At 36.1% G+C, this 23911-nt stretch overlaps 1 protein-coding gene across 1 annotated transcript in view; it reads right to left on the bottom strand.

The window, feature by feature from the left end:
• Positions 1–1951: 1951 nt before the first annotated feature.
• LOC137952629 (pathogenesis-related thaumatin-like protein 3.5) overlaps positions 1952–23911 on the bottom strand; it is an 84127-nt gene continuing 62167 nt past the window's right edge. The window contains exon 4 of the mRNA XM_068799699.1: positions 1952–2093. Coding sequence (XP_068655800.1) covers positions 1952–2093 — 142 coding nt within the window. The remainder of the gene's footprint in view (positions 2094–23911) is intronic.

Here is a 23911-nt window from a genome sequence, read left to right as displayed (position 1 = left end):
TTTTTCAAACTACGATTATTCTGACTGGTGTATGAAGTTTTGTTGTATGACTAGGAATGATTTTTCTCTCCCATATTTATTTTGTCCAAGTTGGTTCTCTGTATCCTAAAGCAATAGAAATTTCCCTAGTTATTATATCAATTTATTTTGAAAATGTATTTGTGCCTCAAAAAATTGGATTGGGTGGAAGAGCACATATACACTTAATGTAGGAGCATAATGAACACCTACTTAGATGTGTTTATAGGATAAGATCGTATATTTTCATCAATCTCTTTAATTTTCTAAGAAGTAGGAGACATCTTGTGTATACTGAGAACATTAGAGTTGAAGAACAAGTTTTTTATATTCATAGTTACCATAGGTCAGTGCCAAAGGTATCCACTGTGAGTGGAACGTTTCAAATGCTCAGTTTGGACTATTAATACATATTTCAATGGAATACTAAAGGCGATACTCAAATTGAAAAAATGATTATATACGTCTTCCTTCAACTAGAAATGTTCATCCAAAAATAGCGGGTAGTGATAAATATTGTCCTTATTTCAAGGTAAATAACTAATGTAACTATTATTTATATGTTTATTTATTTAAAAGAATAATTATATTAACCTTCAATATGCAAATTTTTGAATTTTATTGGAGCAATTGATGGAACACATAAAGGCCCATATTATTGGTAAGGACACTGCTAGGTTTTGAAATAGGAGAGAATGCTTATAAAAAAATGTGATGGTAGCTTATAATTTTAATATGGAGTTCACTTTTGTTGTAGTTGGGTAGGAAGGATCGATAGGTGATGCACATTTTGATGCACGCATTAGATGTACCAAACGTGCTTATCATCTCAAGAGTAATGTGCTTGTTTTATTCATTTATTTTTATACATGTTAGCTTTAGTCATATTAATCATTAATATTGTTTCATATTGTAAGAAAGTACTATTTAATATATGCTTGGTATGCTAAATTGTCTGATTTTTTGGTACCTTATCATTTAAGTAGATATCATTTAAATGAATATGAGGAAAAACATCTCCCTCAGACTGTAACAGAGTTATTCAACCATCAAAATCATTAGGAAACACAAAGTGAGAGGAATTTTGGTATGTTGAAGCAACTATTTACAAATATGGATTAAACACTTCCACACCTATACAAAACTCAAGTGAAAATTGTCATTGCATGTTGTGTTATTCACAATTTTACATGGATATCAAATTGCAATGATGAAAGGATTGAAGGAGAGAAATCGGTAGAAGTCATTGGGGATGATGTAGAATTTGGACTAAATCAAGAAGAAGATGAAGATGATTTGGAAGAACTAATTAACCAATCTATAGGGGGGTTAGTGCACAATGTCAGTGCATAGGGAAAGTGGAAGGAAAAGTGAAGTACTTTCCCTAGGGAAAGTGAGAGGCAAAGTAAAGTAATTGTTTGTGTTAGTGTGCGAAATGAAAAGTGCAGTATAAAGTACTTATTTGTGTTAGTGTGTACAATATAAAGTACAGTGTAAAATACTTATTTGTGTTAGTGTGCACAAAGGAAAATGTGTTGTAAAGTGTATATAGATTATTTATTAAATAAAATATTTTTGATATGTCTGACTTTCAGAAAATTAAATTAATATTAGTTAATAAATAAAATATATTAAATATAATAATTAAAATAAATGCTTATTTTATATTATTAAAATTGTAATCAAATTTTAATTTCGTAATATCTAAATATGAAATAATTATACAAATATCGTACTACATAGCGTACTACACAAACATCGTAATAATAAAAATAAAAATAATACAAATATAACTCAATCACCCTTTTAATATTAAAAATTACATCTGTACATACAAAAATACAACACAAAAAATATTTAGTGGCATTAAAACATAATAGTCAATAATTTCTCCACATCTGAATTGCTAAAACATCTCAATAATATGATGCTCTTACATATTGTACTGCAGACTCACTCTGAGTACTTCTTTGAGTGTCACATCATCTTCAACATCATCACTACTATCACTGTCTTCATTTTCACTTTCATTGTTATCTTCACAATGTTCTCCACCACAAGCACACTCATTTTCACTGCAAATGAAGCATCAGTACTTATATAGTAAACAGAAGTTATCACAGCGAAACTTCTTATTCCTTGTTCAGTCAAGCCAACCATGGTCGAGGACTAGGTTATTGCAAATCAGAGACATACCCCCATACATGCTTAACTATGTAAAATATATTGCTTTTATTAAATACTACTAATGATTTTTAATAGCTAATGCTCTAAACAAAGACCAACAAGATCAATTAACCATCGATGAATAGGAAGAAATTTTTATCCTACTTTCTTCCGAATCGAGCCGGAGAGGTTGCAGAGAGGGGAAGTCGCCGACGGTCATCGGTGCCGAGGACGACGAGAGGAAGAGAGTCAAGGACCGGGGAGAGGTCGTAGAGGGGGCGATTGAAATCGCCGACTGTAGCGAGCGAGGGAGGAGCTGAAAAGGTTGCAGAGCGGGGAGAGATGTCACCGAAGATCGTCGATGTTGGGAACGACGAGAGGAAGGGAGGCGAGCACTGGAGACAAGTCGTATAGAGGGCAATTGAAATCGTCGAAGGTCAGTCGCGAGCGAGAGAGAAAATATTTTTCTTCGAAACCTTTGTTCGACAGAGCCTTCCTTCTCGACAGCCTGAGCCCGATGTAATTGAGGGAGGGAAAGTGAATTCAGAGGTCGACCCCTCTGAATTCACTTTCCCTCCCATTATGCCAAAAACGGGGAAAAATGAAATACATTTGTATTTTATTTTCCCCCGTCACTTACGCTGGTCACTAACGACTTTTGACTCTATTTACCCAGTGTAAGTGAAATACATTTCACTTACGCTGCGCACTGTCAGGGCCATATTCTCAATGTTAGGGAGAAGAAGGAGAAATAAAAAAACTAAATTAGCTAACCATTTTTTGTAATAATATAACAATTCAAATGTGGGACAATATGTAAAATACAATAATTGATTTAATATGAACAATTTATTTTTAGATAATTTTTTTAAAAAATTTATTTTATTGAAAATTTATCAAATAAGTATGGTAATATATGAGATTGATTATTAATTTTTATTTATTTTCCTAAAAACACTAACAAGTCTATTTAATTTTCCTTTGAAAAAATTAAAAAATTTCATGTAATTTCCACAGGATTTTATCTAAAGGTTTCTTGGAAATGTGTATCCTAGGAAAAATATTTCTAAATTTTTCTAGGGTATAAATTTTCAACCAGGAGCCTAACGGAGCCTAATAGGATTTTATCCAAATGTTTCTTGAAAATATATATCCTAATAAAAATATTTTTAACTTTTTATGGGATATAAATTTCCAATCAGAAACGCTAACAGGACCTTATTATAGAACTTCCGTTTTTACATCATAATTTTGCCTCTCAACTGATCCCTCTTGTTTTGTTGTTAGACCCTGATGTTGATTGTTAATGCAATAATGTGATAAGACAAGAACGATCCATTGTCGTCAAAAGGAACAAATCGAATTTTACTTGTTCAAAATAAAATGTCCGTCTCCCGACTTCACCATTCTAGCATCCTTCCCTTTGGGCATTTCAGGTCATCTGAATCAAGCCAAAAGCTCGCCAGGCTTTCACCCTTATTTCTGTAAGCTCCTCAGCGACGGGTCTTAATGGATAGCTAGCAATTAAGGTAAGATCAAGAGAGCACTCCCCAATCCCTCTTTCCATTGGAACGCTTCTGTCTCTCGGTAGAAGTGACAAGTAAAAAGGGATTTATGTTTCAACAAACCAACTACCAAAATGAGGACAAGTATGCTCTATCTCAGTGATGGACAAAGTATGCTCTCCCCCTCCCAAGCACTCTCCTATGTTCACCTCTCTTACCTGGGTGTAGGCACTCGCTCCCTCTCCACCTCTACCTCTCTCTATCCCCTCAATAAAGGGTAAGAGGAGGGTCCACCTCTCCACTGTTTAGAAGAGCAAGAGAAGGGTCCACCTCTCTTGGACATATCTAATTTTAATTATCTTAGAAATCTTTTTTTTGAAAAAAAAGTCCCAGAAGTCTTACATAAGGCTAAGGTAGTCATTCTGGGTAGTGTGTCATAGCTCCATTAACCCTCTCTAACAGCAAAGCTACATTTCTCCACTACATCTTAGTCAAAACGTGTATTGGAAAATACTAATCTTTTTCATGCATGTTGATTACACATGCACACTACAACCCTTTCCTTTTGCTGAGAGTTAAACCCAAGACTTCAAACTAGAAACCCTCCCATGTGGCCATTGAGCCAACCAGTCCTTGAAAAATACTAATCTAAACAGCCATATTTGAAAATTAGATACCTAAAAGGGCACACTCGATAGCCTTTGCAAAATATTGAAAATTAGACACCTAAAAGGGCACACCTGAGATGAAAACGAGAAAAATAAAAGAAAAATAAAAATAATATCAGCCATAACAATCGTCCAACTCTTAAAATAAGTGCACACTCGATAGCCTTTGCAAATACTGATGAGTAGAAGACATGGTTTGTGCCATGCAATTGTGAAATAATATACATGATTTTTTTCTTTAAAACCATAAAAGATGCCAATAATATTGAATGTTACCCCCATTACATTATGTAAATTGGATTACTGTGCATTAGGAAATATCATTCACTTCATAACTAGATAAGTCAAAGTAGAATGGAATAGTTGAACAACACAGCATGCCTTCCCCATCCCTACTAGTTGAAGCAAGGTCTTTGCAATGTTGTTGATTGACGCACAAGGTTAAAAGGATTTATTTTTTCAAAAAATAAAAAAAAGAGTTGGCAGACTTCACCTCACTACCATGCACTTGCTGTAGATTATGAGGAAAGTGAATTAATTGCCATATCTTCTTTGATGTGGAGGAAGGTATGTATATACAGATTTACAGAGACTCCTATTTGATTACAAAGACTGAATCTTCAACTATGTATCGTAGCTGGATACAATGTTTACATTATACTTAATCTCTATCTCTATCATGCCTTTTGAGAGGAGAGTCCAATTTTATTCTTCAAGAAGAGGAAGCGTGTTTACGAAAGCGGTTTGGTGAGTGCATGAACTAATTGATCACCAGAGGAGACAGAGTAACCTGAAGAACACTACTCTGAACTTGTTCACAAATGAAGTGGTAATGCAAAGCAACATGTTTAATGCCAGAGTGAAATACTAGATTGAAGAACAAATTTATAGCACTGACATTGTCACAATAAAGCACTAGTTGTTGTGGGAGAAAAACACTTAAGTTTAGTAAGAAGAGAGTAGATCCACCGGATCTTAGTGGTAGTGGTTGCAACAAATCGATATTCCGCCTCAATAGATGAGCGACCCACAATCCGTTGCTTCTTAGAACTCCAAGAGATAGGATTGCAACCTAGGTAAATAAGATGAGCACCTGTAGATGTGAAATCATCCTTGTTTCCTGGCCAGTCAGCATCAAAAAACGCATGGAGAGACAAAGAAGATTGTTGGTGGAAGACAATACCATGATCTAGAGTCCCACAAAGATATCACAATAAGCGTTTAACAACATCCCAGTGGTCAATAGTAGGACAATGCATAAACTGAAATAACTTATTTACCACATAAGTAATGTCAAGGTGCGTATGAGACAAGTATTGGAGACTACCAACAATAGTCCGATATTCAGATGAATTAGAGAGTGTTATGCCAGACTAAAGTGTGAGTGTAGAGGACGTGGCAAGAGGTGTTGCTACAAGCTTTGCATTTTTCATGCGTGGACGAGCAAGGAGATAAAAAATATACCGGCGTTGAGACTGAAGTAATCCTTGAGAATGAGGAACAACTTCAATGTCAAGAAAGTAAGTCAATGAGCCAAGATCCTTGAGCAAAAATTTCTGAGCAAGAAGATTGATAAATGTTGTCATAGCTTGATCATTGTCTCCTGTAATAATAATGTCGTCCATATAGACCAAAATATACAACACAACAGTATATGTGAGAGAGATAAATAGAGAAGAGTTTGTATAAGAGTTGGTTAAGCTAGAGGTAATAAGAAACTGGCGCAACTCATGATACCAAGCACATGGAGCTTGCTTGAGACCATATATAGTTTTGTAAAGTTTAAAAACATGGTGGAGATGATCACAATCAATGAAGCCTGGTGGTTGTGCCATAAAAACATCCTCATATACGGTACCTTGGAGAAATACATTATTGACATCAACTTATCGAAGCGACTACCCACGACTTACTACAAGGCTGAGAACAATACAGATAGTTGTAGGCTTGACAATGTGACTAAACGTTTCATGATAATCAGCCCCATGGCGTTGGTGAAACCCTTTGGGGACTAAGCAAGCCTGGTACTTGTTAATTGAGTCGTCAAATAGAAATTTAGTATGAAAAAGCCATTTACAACCAACCATATTTTGCGAGGAATTCGATCCCATTCTGAACAAGAGCATCATACTCATCCAACATAGCCTAACGCCATTTTGGATTGATGAGAGTTTGAGTCACGGTTGATAGTTCACTGGTCACACATGTAGGAAGTTGGGCTGTGAGGTTTGATTTTTGGATGGGCTTGTAAATATTTGTAGAATTTAGGATCTCGTGAAAGGAACTTTAGATCAACAAGAAAGAAGAAGAAGAAGAAGTGAGAAGGAGAAGAGAAGAAGAAGATCGAGGAAGGAGAGAGTTTGGATTAAGGGAGAAGAGGGTTGCGTCAAAAAGAAAAATGAGGGCCGGGCGAATTTGTGGAAAGAGAGGAGAGTGCTTCAATGACCTACCTCTTAGCCAATGCCTTTATTTATAGTTTTACAACGCCCTTAGGGCTACAACTTAATAAAACAATTTATGGAAAGTACCATATTTTACACATATGCCACTCCTTTGACGTGTGGGCTTCTTCTCTTGAGCTCGTGGGTTTGAGCCAATCTTCCAGCAATATTGTTCCTAGATCTGGTGACAATAACACGGGGAGGTGAGGAAGTAAGTAAGGATTGATGAGATAGACAATAGTGGAGAATGCATATGACCAGTAAGATAACAGTATGGATGCATGTGAAAGGAGAGACATACCCATTTTGACAATATGACGATGTCGTCATTTGGAACCCCACCCCCCCCCCCCCCCCCCCCCCCCCCCCCCCCCCCCCCCTCATTATTAGATTAGAGTGTTTAAATCCATTTACCATTGAAATTTTCAATAAGAGATTTAAAACGAGCAAATGTGTCATACACATGGGATTTTCTTTTGCAATCATCAAAAGAAATAATGGGAGAAGTGCATACATATGAAAAAATAATATCAAGAGGGGAAGATGACACAAGAGAAGACACTGAGAATGGTAACTTATGACTCTTATTATATTGACAAGAATTGCAATAGAAGTTAAAATTCAAAGGATGCGATAAATCTAACTTAAAAGTGGACACAATGTGTTTGAGAATGGTAGATGATGGATGACCTAAGTGATGATGCTATGCAAACAAAGTGGTCTTGACACTGGAAAAGGCGATTATTGGAGGCGAATTGATAGAGGAGGACGGCCATTCGTACACACTATCCTTAGTTCGATCCTGCAAAAGTGTTGCCCCCATGCAAAGATCCTTCACATGAAAAGAGGTGGGAAAAAATTCAATGGAATAATTGTTTGCTTGAAAAAACTAATAAATGGAAATAAGATTCTTTTGCATAGTAGGAACACAAAAAACATTATTTAAGGACAAATGACATGAAGGTGTAGAGAGAGATTTTTAACTAGTATGAGTAATAGGTAGACCCATGCCATCACCAATCACAATGTCATCAGTGCTGTCATAAGGAGTGTGAAAGGAGAAATTGCTTAGGTCTGTAGTATCATTGTGTGATGCTCCACTATCCAGAAGCCAAGCAGAACCACGAGAAGAGTTGGCAGTTGTAAGATGAGCTTGTGGTTGCCACAGAGTCGACGAGCGAGGTTGCAACTAAGGAGGTTTACGAGGAGTGTGGTGCGGTGGCAAGTGTGGTTGCATATGACGAAAGACAGAGCACTGTGATAGTGTGTTAAAGTTAGCATTTTATCAAAAAAAATTGTTTAATCATTCATTTTTATGTTAAAGTATATCATATGTTATTAATAAATTAATAACATAACTTTTTATATTCGTTTATGTTATTTTTAATGTTATTTACTTATTTTTTATAATTAATCATGTGCACAGTTAATTGGCTCACGTAATTATTTATTAATGTACAATAAACTACAATCATTAAATAATAGAACATCTAATTTAATTAATTATTATATTAATATATTTTACTTATACATTAAATTACTTATTCGTGTAGTAGTCATGTTTGTTTTACTTAATTTGGGGTTTACTTATTTTTTATAATTAATTATGTGCACAGTTAATTGGCTCATTCTCTTGTTTTTGATATTTTTCTCATTTGGGGGCACTAACATAGGAAACTGTTTTTCAGTGCACACGAAATCGTGCACACTAACACCAAAGTTGAAGTTGAAGTTCATGTTGATGATTCAAATGAATTTGAATTTGAAGTTCAAATTTTAAGTTTGTTGACTACCCACTCCAGTCTTGTCATGATTGCATAAGTTTCTTTGAAATCAATTCCTTCTTCTTGGTTATATCCTTTGAAAAATAACCTATCTTTGTTTGACTACTTTGTTTTCTTTATTAACTTTGTTCCTAAAAACCCTTTAGTTCCTATGACTTATTGATTTTGGGGTCTAGGTACTAGAGTCCTGTTCGAAGATGGGCTCAAGCTCACACGTCTAAGATGTGGCATATGGGTATAATAGGATACTTTCCATAAAGTTGACATAAAAGTGTTAATACTTGTTCTTTTTATGTGTCTTCTTTTATCAAGTTGTACCCCTAAGGGCATTTTAAAACTATAAATAAAGGCATTGGTAAGAGGTAGAGCATTGAAACTCTCCCCTCCTTTCTCTAAAAATTCGTCCAACCTCCCTCCTCACTTGGTTGACACACCTTCTTCTCCCTTAATCCAAAGTCTCCATCTTGGTTCTTCTCCTTCTCCTTCTCCTTCACCTCTCCTTCCTCTCTTCCTCTTCTTCTTCTTCGTTGATCTAAATTCCTCCACATGGGATCCTAAATTCTACATGGTATCAAAGCAAGGAGTTTAGGATACCCCTTGATGAAGTATACATGGACTTATTTATGAAGTTTGTCCAATAATTTTTTCATGAAAGAAGGAGTCCAGCCATGAAGAGATAAGTCAATTCTTGCCATTATTTACATACTCTTTTTTAATTGTTGAATTCTTGATTTCTGAATTACATAAAGTCAAGATAATCTACATAAGAGGTTGTGAAGATTTATCTCTTATGACTAAGAAGATGTTATAATCTTGATCTTCTTGTAGCTAAATTACAAGCTTGATCAAGATTAGTTGCTGCTAGTGTCTTATCAAGATTGATAAATTGATGATTTGCGATTTGGTCACCTTCATGCAACTTGGATCAATTTTCTTTATGTAAATTCTCTTACTTGATGTTGCTCATGGGATTTTGTTAAGTTGTTGGATGACCGTCATATGGTTAAAATTCTAGCAACTACTTATATCTATTATTTTGCTGCTCTTGAACTCCAACAATTGCCTTTTTTATTAACGTTGGAATGTTCCCATGAGTTAAGAAAAGTTTGCTTCCTAGAGTCCTGATTTGCCACTAAGTATCTCTAATGAAGATAGTGTTGGGAAACTCACGTTTCCTAAGTTGGGCAATATATTTAATTCAATTATATTTAATATGGGCTAAAATTAAGTGGTCTAATTTTGGTAAGCCCATAGACTGCTAAAGAAGGAATATAGGCCAATAGAGTAGATACCCATATTGTCTTAATTAGGGAACCCTAATTAAACAATATAAATACAACATTAGGGTTGTGGTCCCCAGAGACTAAATGAAATACGATTTCCTTTCTCCCCATCCTGAAGAGAGACGATGGTCCTGTAGAGGAATAAAGGTGATTTAGTTGAGGAAGATAATAAAACCATTCATCTATTCGTCATAGTAATTCCGCAACAGAAAGAAGAAATTTTAGAATGGATCTAGTTATGTATCCCGAATCCTAATATTCTTGCGTGATGAAAATTTTGGATTATGATTTAAGATTACAGTTTTCTAACAAGTGGTATCAGAGCAACATTACTATTAGATTATTGGGATTGGAATGGAGGAGTTCTGTGGAGAAAAACGATGGTTCTATACAGCCCCGACGTTGTGTGCATCGCTCTCCACGGAACTCAGCTCGGTACTGTGACGTGTGGTAGAGGGCCACCAGTGGAAACTGAAGCTCTCCCTCTGTGCGTGGTTGTAGGTTGAAGACAACCTCTAGCGCGCACAAGAAAGAAAGATTTTTTTTTTTTGAAGCTTAGGTTACGTTCGATTTATATAGCGAGTTGAATCGGTTGTGTCAACTCGGACTGGTTGAGATGATTCGTCGGAGGTAAAGACAAGTTGGACGGGTTGGCGTCACTCGGATATCAAGGGTTGAATCGGGCGGTTCGGGTCGACTCAGACGGGCTGAGCTGGCTCACTCGAGAGAGGACCGAGCCAACTAGGTTCTAAATATGGAATTTTTGCGCCCGTGGGCATTCAAACCCGCACGCGAGCTTTTCAATTTAGCGCATATGACCAGTATACCAGCTCGAGTTCGTGTGTTACTGTTGGATTAAAAATATTATATATATTAAATTTCAGAAATTATAGAATCTGTTTTTTATGCAATTTTCATTCATGTGAATATTTATGCATGCACATATAGTTGTTTAATGTGCATATTTAAGTTGATTTTTTTTATTGTGAAAATTCCTTTTGTTTTTATGCAATTGGTCTAGTATTTTAATCAAATTGATTGAAGCTACATGTTGCCAAAGTAACCTCTGCAGTGTAGATTTATTTGACTAAAAATATATAGATGTTTGTGTAGAGTTATTTATGCAAATTGTGCTCGACCCAAAGGAAGACATAGTTTGGCCAAATCAACAACATGCTTGTGATGATAAATGTGTGACAATTATAAAGACTTTTCATGTGAACAATAGTCGATCCAAAGAAAGGTTATCCTTTGATAGAATTAATTGTCAATATTTGATCATTGCACTGAAAGTACCACTTACAGTTAATTTCCCTATATAAAGACTAAGAATTACTGTTGTACTAGGTATCTTGAGATGAGTCCTCAATTTCGATTGTTTGTACATGTCTTATTTTTATTTATATGACATGCTAGTTAATGCGAGTATGCTTGTTTATTTTGTTCTATATACAGTTTCTGTTGCTACTGCTACGAATGTTACTGCTCAAATAAGCAACATTCCAATGTTGAGCGGGATGAATTTTAAGGCATGGAAAGATACCGTGAAAATTATCCTCGATTGTATGGATTTGGATCTTGCACTTTGGGCGGAGAAACCCACTTCTACTCTGGAAAACCTCAATGAGGTTAAAATTGAGAAGTGGGAGCGCTCTAACCGAATGTGCTTGATGATCATGAAACGCTCAATTCCAGAGGCTTTTCGGGGCTCTATTACTAAGTGTTGTATTTATGGGAAAGAGAAAAACTTCATTGACTTGTTGTAATCAGTGTACATGAACCTCTATTTATAATAGAGGAAGGTAGTAGAGTCCAATTACAATTAAACTACCTTTGTCCCAATTACACCCAAACTCTAACACTTAAAGATAAGTCCAAGCATAATTAAATAACTCAATATAGATAAACGACAAACCTAACTGAAACTAAAACTCTTCTAGGACGTGACCATTATATAAAGATACTTTCTTGAGTCCATCTTGATCTTCCAACTGATGTGATAAGGATGCTAACTCATGGTAATTATTGTGGGTCCTACTTCTTTTGGGCTTGTGCCCATCTTGTGGGCCCATCGTTTGGCCCATCTTATAATACTCTTAGATAGTGGGCCTTCCTTGGTCGTGTGGGTTTGAGCCCTATCTTCCAACACTCTCCCCCAAGCTGGGGGTGAGAGAACATCAAGAACTCCCAGCTTGCTGCAAATGATGTATATGATCTTTTTGTATAAAATGGTAGTCCCCAATCTTCCAATACTCCCCCTCACATTGGTGCTCTCTTCCTTGAGACCCAGATGGCCAATTCAGGGGGTTTAACATAGATGCAATAATAAGTTCCTCAGTCATGGACTTCCAACCACAAATAATTTTGATATTTTTGACGGGATGAAGTTCCTCCATCATGGACTTCCAACCACAAATAATTTTGATATTTTTTATGGGGATGAAGTTCCTCCGTCATGGACTCCCAACCACAAATAATTTTGATATTTTTGATGGGGATGAAGTTCCTCTGTCATGGACTCTCAACCACAAATAATTTTGATATTTTTCTTAGGGATGAAGTTCTTCCGTCATGTACTCCCAACCACAAATAATTTTGATCTTTTTGACGGGGATGAAGTTCCTCCGTCATGGACTTCCAACCACAAATAATTTTGATATTTTTGACGGGGTAAAATAAATGATGATATGAGACCACCTCTTCTTCAATAATAATGTCCCCAAAGACACATAATAACTGCAACTGAATATAACACGACCATCTTCCAACACATATAACATGAACCAAAATAATAAACCTTGTAGAAGGACCCATTAAATTATCATAATCCGATATAAATATTTTTTCTTAGATGCAAAAGTTTCATCTTTTGTGCTCGCCTTTTCTTGAATATTTTGGTCACATAAACTTATCCACAATATATGGAATAAAATACTTCTTTCTTTTACTTATTCTACTTCTCCCCCTCAAGCTTGGTGGTAAAGGTAGTGATCCCAGCTTGAACCAAATATCGTAGATGTAATAATAAGCCCAAATAACAGAGATGTATAAATAATCCCTCAAACCAGGGAGAAGTGAGATATTTTCTTGATATATCAGCTCAAAAAGTGACTCAAAACAATGGGCAAAAGTTTCGATTTTTCAATACAACAGAATACCAGCATAACCTTTGTGAATATTTCTTTAAATATAGACTAGATTGACATAAAAAATTTTCATTCTAAAACTAGACTTAAATACCTTTCATCCAAGTATAACTTCAATTCATAAAATATAATTATCATAAGATAAATAATCTGATACATTTTGGTCTCTGTCATCTGTTCGAATTAAGTATTGTTTCTCCTTTTTTTTCCAGCATGACAATGGACTCTTCCAAGATCAATATCTCTTTAAAAAAAATTATACCCAGAGTTGGTTGAATAGATAAGAAAATATAATTACATATCTTTTTTTTTATATATAATTCTCCATAAAAAGTCTCTTTCATGATAACATAAAATACTTCAAAAGTTTAGGCTTTCTGCTGCCGCTCGAACCTCTTTTTCAATCTGACCTTTGCTGCTTCAAATATCGATTTCTCCTTGTAGATAACTCTGATAAAAAAAATGGTTGAGTAGGTAAAATAATAGACTTACAGATATTTATTTTGATATATACTTCTCCATATAATGTCTAGTTTTTTATAGCAAAAAATACCTCGGAATCTAAAGATTTCTACTTCTGCTCGAACCTTTCTTCAATCTGACCTTATCTCATTCAAATATCGATATCTCTCTATAGATAATCTGATTATAACAAAAAAAATTTATTTTCAAAGTAGACTCAAATATCTTTTCGTAAATATATAATTTGAAATATTAAAAACTCATTATAGAGGTAAAAAATGCAAAGCAAACTACAGGCATAGGGACTGAAAAAAAATAACTACAAGCCTAGACTTAGGGTTTAGGGTTTTGTGAAAAGGATCTCATTATCTCTGTGGATTGACCAAGTCAACTCACAGAACCCGCTCTGATACCATGTTGAATTAATGGGAAAGAGAAAAACTTCATTGACTTGTTGTAATCAGTGTACATGAACCTCTATTTATAATAGAGGAAGGAAGTAGAGTCCAATTATAATTAAACTGCCTTTGTCCAAATTACACCCAAACTCTAACACTTAAAGATAAGTCCTAGCATAATTAAATAACTCAATATAGATAAAAGACAAACCTAATTGAAATTAAAGCTCTTCTATGACGTGACCATTAGATAAAAGTACTTTCTTGAGTCCTTGATCTTCCAACTGATGTGATAAGGATGCCAGCTCCTAGTAATCATTGTGGGTCCTACTTCTTATGGGCTTGGGCCCATCTTATGGGCCTTCTTTGGTCATTTAGCCCATCGTATAATAATCTTAGATATGTGGGCCTTCCTTGGTCGTGTGGGCTGGAGCCCTATCTTCCAACACTAAGAGCAAGAGCACCAAGAAGTTCCTTGAGGAAATTGAGCAATATTTTTCCAAGAACGAAAAGTCGGAGGCGAGTAGCCTTTTGGCTAAACTCGTTTCGATGAAATATAAAGGCAAAGGGAACATAAGGGAGTACATCATGGAGATGTCTGATCTCACATCAAAACTTATTTAAGATGGAGTTGTCTGAGGGTTTGCTCGTGCACTTGGTTTTGATATCTCTTCCTGCACACTTTGGGAAATTTAATGTGAGTTATAACACTCAGAAGGACAAATGGTCTCTAAATGAGCTTATATCTTACTGTGTGCAAGAGGAAGAGAGACAACAATGGGATAAGATTGAAAGTTCTCACTTGGCCTCAACCTCTCAGAACAAGAAGAAGAAGAGAGGTAAGGATGTTGCAGAAGGATCTTCTCAGATTAGGAAAAGGAAAAAGCAGGATGAGGAGTTTACCTGCTACTTCTGCAATAAGTAGGGACACATGAAGGAGGACTATCCCAAGTACGCTGCCTGCCGTGTAAAGAAGGATATGCCACTAAATCTAGTTTGTTCTGAAGTTAATTTAGCTTTTGTACCTAAAGATACTTGGTGGGTGGATTCTAGTGCTACCGCTCACATAAGTATGTCTTTGCAAGGTTGCTTGTGGAGCCAATCTCCAAGTGATGCTAAAAAATTCATCTTTGTGGACGACGACAATAAAGTTGCGATAGCGGCTATAGGAATTTTCATATTACATTTAAACACTAGATTTTATTTGGATTTATTTGAGACATTTGTTGCACCATCTTTTAGGCGGAATTTAATTTCTATTTCCATTTTGGATAAATCAGGTTTTCTTATTCTTTTGGAAATAATAAAGTTAGCCTCTACCAAAATTCAAATTTTGTTGGTTTCGGTCCCTTGTTTATAATCTGTATATGCTTGATGTTGTTAATTCTTATAGAAAAATACTGTAAACAAGTTCACGTGGTACGAAGCAAAAATTAAGTGAGAATTTCGCCGCATTATAGCACAAACATTTAGGACACATATCTAAACAGAAAATTCAAAGGTTTGTGTTGGATGGAATTCTCGAACCCCTAGATACTACAAACTTCCAAGTTTTTATTGAGTGCATCAAGGGAGAACAAACAAACGTTAGAAAATTAGGTGCCGAAAGAGCTACAAATGTCTTAGAACTTATACATACAGATATCTATGGTCCATTCCCTACAGATTCATGGAATGGACAACATTACTTCATTACGTTCATAGATGATTACTCTAGATTCGGTTACCTATATTTAATACATGAGAAGTCACAATCCTTGGACGTCTTCAAGTCTTTCCAAGCTTAAGTTGAACTTCAACTTGGAAATAAAATAAAGGCTGTCAAATCTGACCGTGTTGGTGAATACCATGGAAGATATGATGGATAAGGAGAACAACGTCTAGGACCCTTCGCGATTTTCCTCTAAGAGTGTTAAATTGTTCTGCAATACACCATGTTGGCAAACCCGGTATGAACGGTGTTGCAAAGCGTTGAAATCAAACTCTTAAGGATATGGTAAGGAGTATGATCAGTCATTCCCCCTTGCCAGAGTCACTTTGGAGGGAAGCTTTAAAGACCGCAATGTACATTCTTAACAGGGTATTGAATAAAGCAGTTGCCAAAAACCCTATGAGCTTTCGACAGGCAAGAAGCCTAGCATTAGACACTTGCACATTTGGGGTTGTCCAACTGAGGCGCGGCCTTATAGGCCACGTGAAAGAAAACTGGACTCAAGGAGGGTTAGCTATTATTTCGTTGGTTATGTTGAACGCTCTCGGGGCTATAAGTTTTATGATCCCACATCAAGATCATTTTTTGAAATGGTAAATGCGAGATTCCTTGAGGATATTGAGTTGGAGGGGAAGAAAACATAAGGAATATTGTCTTTGAAGAAGAATCTGTTATTGACAGAGATCAGGTCTCCATAACTATTTTTGTTCAAGGCATAGTTCAGGCACTAGAGGATAATGTTCAGACTCCTATTCCTGACTTTGTTCTAGATCAAGACAATAATGAGATTCTTCCTCAAGCACAATCTTTGGAACAAACTGAACAACCTCAAGAAGTGCCATTAAATAGATCCACTAGGGAGAGGAGAAATGTGATTTCTGATGTTTATATCATCTTTCTCCAAGAACATGAGGATGACATCGGATTGTCAAAAGATGACCTGATCAACTTCTGTCAAGCCTTGCGTAGTTCTAACTCTCAATAGAGGATTGATACAATGAAGGATGAGATGAAGTCTATGAAAGACAATGATGTTTGGGATCTCATCGAGTTGCCTAAAGGTGCGAACCCATTGGTTGTAAATATATATTTAAAACTAAGAAGGATTCAAAAGGCAATGTCGAGATATATAAGGCTCGTTTAGTCACTAAAGGATTTGCTCAAAAGGAAGACATAAACTATAAAGAGACTTTCTCTTCGGTATCTTCGAAAGACTCTTTTAGAACAATAATGATACTAACGAATCATTTAGATCTAGACCTGCAAGAGATGGATGTCAAAACTGCATTTCTCAATGGAGACATTGACAAGACAATTTATATGGTACAACTAGAAAACTTTGTATTTGGAGATCCAGAGTCCATGGTTTGTAAATTGAACAAATCCATCTATGGTCTCAAACAGGTTTCCCATCAATGGTATCACAAGTTTCATCAAGTCATCACCTTGTACGATTTTGAGGTGAATGTTATTGATGAGTGTGTATATCATAAGTTTAGTGGGAGTAAATACATCTTCCTGACATTATATGTTGATGACATTATGATCGCTAGTAGCGATATAGGCTTACTGCACAAAACAAAGAAATATCTGATGAATAAATTCGAGATGAAAGATCTTGGTGATGCCTCTTTTATATTAGGTATTCAAATACTTAGAGTTTGTTCTCAAGGTATCCTTTGGTTGTCACAAAAAAGCTATATCGATAAAGTTTTGAGCAGATTCGACATGAAATATAGTAAACCAGGAGACACACCCATCGCTAAAGGAGACAAGTTTAGTCTCAAAAAGTGCCCTAATAATGATCTTGAAAGAAAATAGATGCAGAAAATTCCCTATGCATTAGTAGTAGGGAGTCTAATGTACGCTCAAGTTTGTACTCGTCCTGACATAGCATTTATAGTAGGAGTTTTGGGCAGATATTTGAGCAATCCGGGTATACAACATTGGAAGGCAGCCAAACGCATGATGCGTTATTTGAGGAGAACAAAATATTACATGCTCACTTATGAGAGATCAAACAGTTTAGACATCATTGGGTTCTCACTCCGACTTTGTTGGATGCCAAGATAGCAGACGCTCCACATCAGGCTACATTTTTATGTTGGGTGAAGGAGCTATCTCATGGAAGTCTGCTAAGAAGACTCTCACAGCTTCTTCAACCATGGTTATGAAGTTCATTTCTTGTTTTGAAGCGTCCAACAACGGAATATGGTTACAAAAATTTGTCACTGAGCTGCAAGTGGTAGATGGCATTGACAGGCCATTAAAGATTTATTGAGACAATAACTCAACGGCAATTTATTTCCAACAACAACAGGAGCTCAATGAAGTCGAAGTTTATCGACATCAAGTTTCTAGTTGTTAAGGAGAGAGTTCAGGATAAGAAGATTTCTATAGAACATATAGGAACAGACTCTATACTAGCAGACCCATTAACCAAGGGTGCCTAAGCTCTTTCATGAGCACACTACTCATATGGGTGTTATTTCTAAGGATACCTTAGTTCAATGGGAGTCATTTCTGTACTATATGTTTGCTTTAGACATTGAGTTATTTTATTTTTTATGTAATAAAATTGATTGCTTATTGCTTTATTTATGAACTTGCTTGTGTTTCTTTTATGAGCAATGTTCGCATTGCATTAAGGACTTTAGAAAGATCTTAGTAAAGACTAAAGAACGATCAGTTGGAAATAAGCATGTCCAAGCTCACATTGCATGTAATTTCCATGCTACTCATCCATATTTAAGCTATGTCATTGAGTGTATTAGTATGGTAATCATCATGGTTTAGTCATGACTGTATTGTGATGATAGTCATGGTGGTTCCACTATTAATATATAAGATGATTCCATAGTATACAGATGCGTGTCTAAAGAATTTGTGATATAATTATTTCATGAATGATATGTAACCCAAGTGGGAGATTGTTAGGAAACTCACGTTTCCTAAGTTGGGCAACATATTTAATTCAATTATATTTAATATGGGCTAAAATTAAGTGGTCTAATTTTGGTAAGCCCATAGACTATTAAAGAAGGAATATGGGCCAATTGAGTAGATACCCATATTGTCTTAATTAGGGAATTATGGGAACCCTAACTAAACAATATAAATAGAACATTAGGGTTGTGGTCCCCAGAGACTGAATGAAATATTGCGTCTCTTCTCCCCATCTGGAAGAGAGGACGGTCCCGTAGAGGAATAAAGGTGATTTGGTTGAGGAAGATCATAAAACCATTCATCTATTTGTCATAGTAATTCCACAATAGAAAGACGAAATTTTGAAATTAATCCAGGTATGTATCCCAAATCATAATATTCTAGCATGAAGAAAATTTTGGATTATGATTTAAGATTACGATTTTCTAATAGATAGTGGTTCTTACATGTTTGCCCACGGTTTGTGTTGGAGTTTGGATTAAGACATAAGATTTTGCATCTATCCTCTCATCTTTGTTATTTTATAAGAATATAAGAGGAATTGAGTGATGGCTAGATCTTGTCCCCACTTTAAAAAAGCACAAATTCCTTGATGGTTTTGTGCTTGCTCTCGTGAAAAATTTCTATTCCTTCCATTGTCGGTGCCTAATTTGGTGCACGGTTTCTTCAAATTGCATTGAGTAATTGTTATTTGAAGACGCCCCTTACAATTGACCTCAACATTTGAATTGCCTCATGATGGAGATTGGACATACATGTAGTAAGAGTGACATACTCTGCATTACTACAATCCCATTAAGAGGTCTCTCCAATTATCTTAGTTGGCCACAATCGGTACGACGGGTTCTCATTACTCGTGATCTTCTCAGTCATGTAATCAAACTCCCTCATCCGATTGATGAAGAAGATGTAGCTTAGTGAGTTAAAAATAATAACTAGGTTATTACTTGGCTCATCAATAGCATGGAAGAGCATGTAGATAACAATGTGGTCCACTTGGAAACAACCAAGGACATTTGGGACACATATGCTAAGGTATACTCCAGTACGGCCTCCTTACAGAAATTATTCAATGTCTTACAAAGTATGCTGAATACTAAACAAGGAGATAACATTCATGAGTTTTTGGCCTGGTTTCGGGGCCTTCTCCAAGAATGAAAAATCGCTCAGCCATATTCAACAGACATTACAGTTCAAGAAAGGCAATGGGAGGACTTGGCAGCAACAATTTGCTTGACAAATATCAAGCCCTACCTTGAGGTTGCTAAGACCCAGCTTCTTCGCTCGTCCACTCTTCCATCCTTTGATGACATCAGTGCCACATTGCTATGGATCCTTGATCCATCTCCTACTTCTCCCATTGATGCTACCTCTACTATGTACTCTGACAATAGGAGTATATCATCCTCATACCAAGAATGCTGAAGAAATATTAGAGGGGGTCACAATAGAGGTGGTAGAACGAGTCCGACCCATTCCCGCACTGAGCCTCGCCTTTGCTCTTACTATGGTGGTCAAAACCACCTTGTGGAAACCTATTGGAAACTTCAAGGTAAGCCTGATTGGGCCACAATTAACCCAGCTTCCATTAATGTTGATAATTGGGTAGAAAAGGTTGACTCCCAATCCAAAAAAGTGATTCTCACTGCTGAAGACTATGCCACATTTAAGAAGATAAAGTCTCTAATGGAGTCCTCCATTCCACTGTTACCTACTTATGCTACCGCCATTGCCTGAAGTATGCTTTCTTCCTCTTCATCCTCTTCCTCTTGGATCATCGATTCCGGGGACTCCGAACATCTATCAGGTAACAAATACATGCTTCATTCCTTATCTCCATGTCTTCTCCAAAAATTTGTTATTATTACTAATGGTACCCAAACCAAGGTACTTGGCAAGGGTTGCTCATCTCTTACATCTTTTATCCCTCTTCAAGATGTTTTATTTGTCCCTCAATTTCCTTTAAACTTGCTTTCAGTTAGTCAAATAACAAAAAGAATTGAATAGCTTTGTCACCTTCTCACCCTCTTCTTGTACATTTCAAGATCTAACTCGAAATGGGTGATTGGTGGGACTACTTCACTCTTTTGCCATTAGTTGCCCTATCATCCACTACATCTGAGGTACAACTTTGGCACATCCGGCTTGGCCATCTGTCTACATCTTCACTTCGTCTTACTTCCTTCATTAAAATCACTTTCTACTTTCAATTGTGAGGTTTGTCAATTAAGTAAACACTATAGGACTACAAGTGATGCTCTTTTTGCCTTCATACACTTTGATGTATGGGGACCTTTGTGTGTCTCTAATATTTCTCAAGTTAAATACTTTGTTACATTTTTTGATGACTTTACCCGAGTCACTTGTTTATATCTATTTAAAGAACGATATGAAATCCTTCCTATTTTTAAAACCTTTCATGCTATGGTATTGACTCAATTTGGAAAGAAAATTCAAATCTTTAGGTGCCTAGGTCATTCAACCGACCATCTACCTCTCACCCTATCTCCCACTTTTTATTGACTCGTCGGTTATTATCATCTTATTGTTAGTTTATTGCCTTTGTTTCTTTTGTTTCTATTCCACGATCTTATTAGAAGGCCCTACATCATCCAAGATGTAAAGCAATGATGGATAAAGAGATGGCAGCCCTTTGTTAGGAATTAGATGCCCTAATTCTAAACTAACGAGAGCAATAATAATAAACACAGAAGAAGAGAAAAGCAAGCACGAAATAAGGACAACAAGATTTATACAAGTTCGCCTCAAAGTGAGACTATGTCCTGTCTTCCACCGTTGTAGTAATCCACTATGAAGATAAAATACTTTACAAGAGAAATCGCACAATGAGGAAACCTTTTCACCTGAACTCAATACATATTTTATTATCTTTTGTTTGATGACCTGTTTTCCAAATAGATGTGAAGAATGTCTTTCTCATTGGTGATATTAAGGAGGAAATTATATGCAACAACCACTTAGATATGTGGTTGAGGAGGAATTGGGCCGATTACAAAATTCCTTATATGGTCTGAAGCAATCTCTACGGGTCTGGTTTGACAAGTTTAGTCAAGCTATGCTTTGATTCGGGTTCACTAGTTGGTTTGTCCACCATTTCGTATTTGTCAAACATACTGATAAAGGTTTGGTACTACTTGTTGTGTACGTGGATGATATTATCTTGACAGCTAGTGATACAAATAACATCAAACAATTAAAACACAAGATATATAGTGAATTCAAAGCAATTGACTTGGGACTCTTGCTTCCTTAGTATTGAAGTTCTTCAGTCCAGGTATGACATTATTTTATCACAAAGGAAATATGTGCTAGACTTACTCAAAGAAACAAGAATGATGGGATGTCATCCTGTTGACACCCCTATGGATACAAATACAAAATTATATATTGGTTTTGGAGAAGATGTTGATGTGAGCAAGTACCAAAGGATAGTTGGGAAGTTGATTTAACTCACTGTGACCAGACCATACATTTTTTTTGCAATTAGTGTGGTCATCAGTATATACATAAACCTCATATTTCTCATTGGCAAGCATTGGAGAAAATTCTCAAGTACTTGAAAGGGCACCAAGAAAAGGGCTTCTATATAAGTGCCATGGTCATGTCAATATTGAAAGTTTTGCTGATGCAAATTATGTCAGATCACCAGATGATAGAAAATCCAATTCAGGGTATTGTACTCTAGTTGGAGGCAATCTTGTTACATGAAAGAGTAAAAAATAAAATGTATTTTAAAGATCCAATACAAAAGCGGAATATAGAGTCATGTCACATGGAGTAAGAGAGATCCTATGGATTAAATTCTTTCTAGAAGAGTTTGGATTCAACAAAGAAGATGACCAAGCTGGAATCCACATTGCCTCCAACCCAATTTTCCACGAGAGAACTAAGCATATTGAAGTGGACAGTCACTTTGTGAGAGAAAAGTTGCAAGCAACATGTCTTGTCTCACAGACAACTTGTTGATATATTAAAAAAATCAGTTAACTCAAAGGTTCTCTCCATTGCATGCACCAGACTAGGGATATATGATGTCTTCTTACCAATAGCTTAAGGGGGAGTGTAAGAAGATATAGACAAGCTTGGGTGTATTTGATGTAATTATCCTTTGGTGTTTTTTCTCTTATTCACACCTACTAGGGTGAATGGTACAATTGTAATTATTGTATTAATGGTATCTACAAATAAAGTTTAAAGGGGAGGATTAGGACATGTTCGCAAACCTAATCCTCCACTCTTTCTCTCCTTCATTCTCAGTCGTCTTCTCCTTCTCTACTCTCTTCTTCTCTTCTCCTCTCCTTCCTCCTTCTCTCCTTCATTACCTTAAAGTTGAAGACCCTAATGGTATGGAATCGTGAAAATCGACAACAAGCATGAACGAAAACAAGAGTAAGGATTTTAGAAAAATGTAAATCTATTATACTGCCATTGTTTATACATGGTTTTGAAAAACTTTATGCCCTAAAGCTCCAATCCTATTTTTTACCTTAAAGTTTGTTGACTATCCTCATGCATGGCTAGAGTTCTAGAGATATTTCAAAATGACTGGATTCTAATCTTCATGTCTTCAAGCTTTACTTGTAGGCTCTTCTTCAAGATGACTTGACACATCCTATTTCTCTAAATGTTGTACTAAATTTGTCGATTCATTTGTATAAAATTTAATTTTATGTCTCTTGAAGGAAATGCATCTGAAATTCTTGAATTACAAATATTAGCTCAACTGCGGTTAATGTTGAATTTAGGATCCCATGAATAATACCTCAAACAAGGGGAGAGAGAAAGAAAAAAAGGAAAAAGAGAAGAGTTCTTAGGTAGAGAGAGAAGAGAAGGAAAATAAAAAAGACTAGAGAGAGAACACTTCACACGAGAGAGAAGAAAAAAAAAAGAAACTTGCTTGATGAATTATGAGCTAGAATCACCTCTATTTATAGTTGAGGAGGTGATAGAGTCCATGTACAAGTAATTTTAGGACTCCTAATTACATTCCAACTAGAACTCTCCATGATAAGCCTATCATGATAAGATTACATTATCTATTTAAGAGACCAATTTAACTCAACTACAAACACCTTCTTTAAGGACGTGAATCAAGCTAGAGAGCCAGCTCTTGGTCTTATCTTGTGGGTCCCACATGATCTTCCAGCTCATGTAGATAGAGATACCAGCTCATGGTATCTTTGTGGGTCCCACTTGATTTTCAAGTCTTATATTTAATTCCAGCACATGTTCCTTATCTCTCACATAGAGCCACTTTGTATGAGGACTCTTTTTGATACCTCTCAAGCTCATGGTGGGTCCCACCAGCTTGTGGGGCCATGGTGGGTCCCACATTGTAACACTCCCCCTCAAGCTGGGGGCG

The sequence above is a fragment of the Aristolochia californica genome, unplaced genomic scaffold, assembly GCF_029961685.1.
Source record: "Aristolochia californica isolate CCGP_79_NKW_82.1479 unplaced genomic scaffold, dmAriCali1.0.hap1 SCAF_16, whole genome shotgun sequence".
Classification (NCBI taxonomy): Eukaryota; Viridiplantae; Streptophyta; class Magnoliopsida; order Piperales; family Aristolochiaceae; genus Aristolochia; species Aristolochia californica.
Note: the sequence above shows the minus strand (reverse complement) of the source record. Positions and strands in the feature narration are given on the sequence as shown.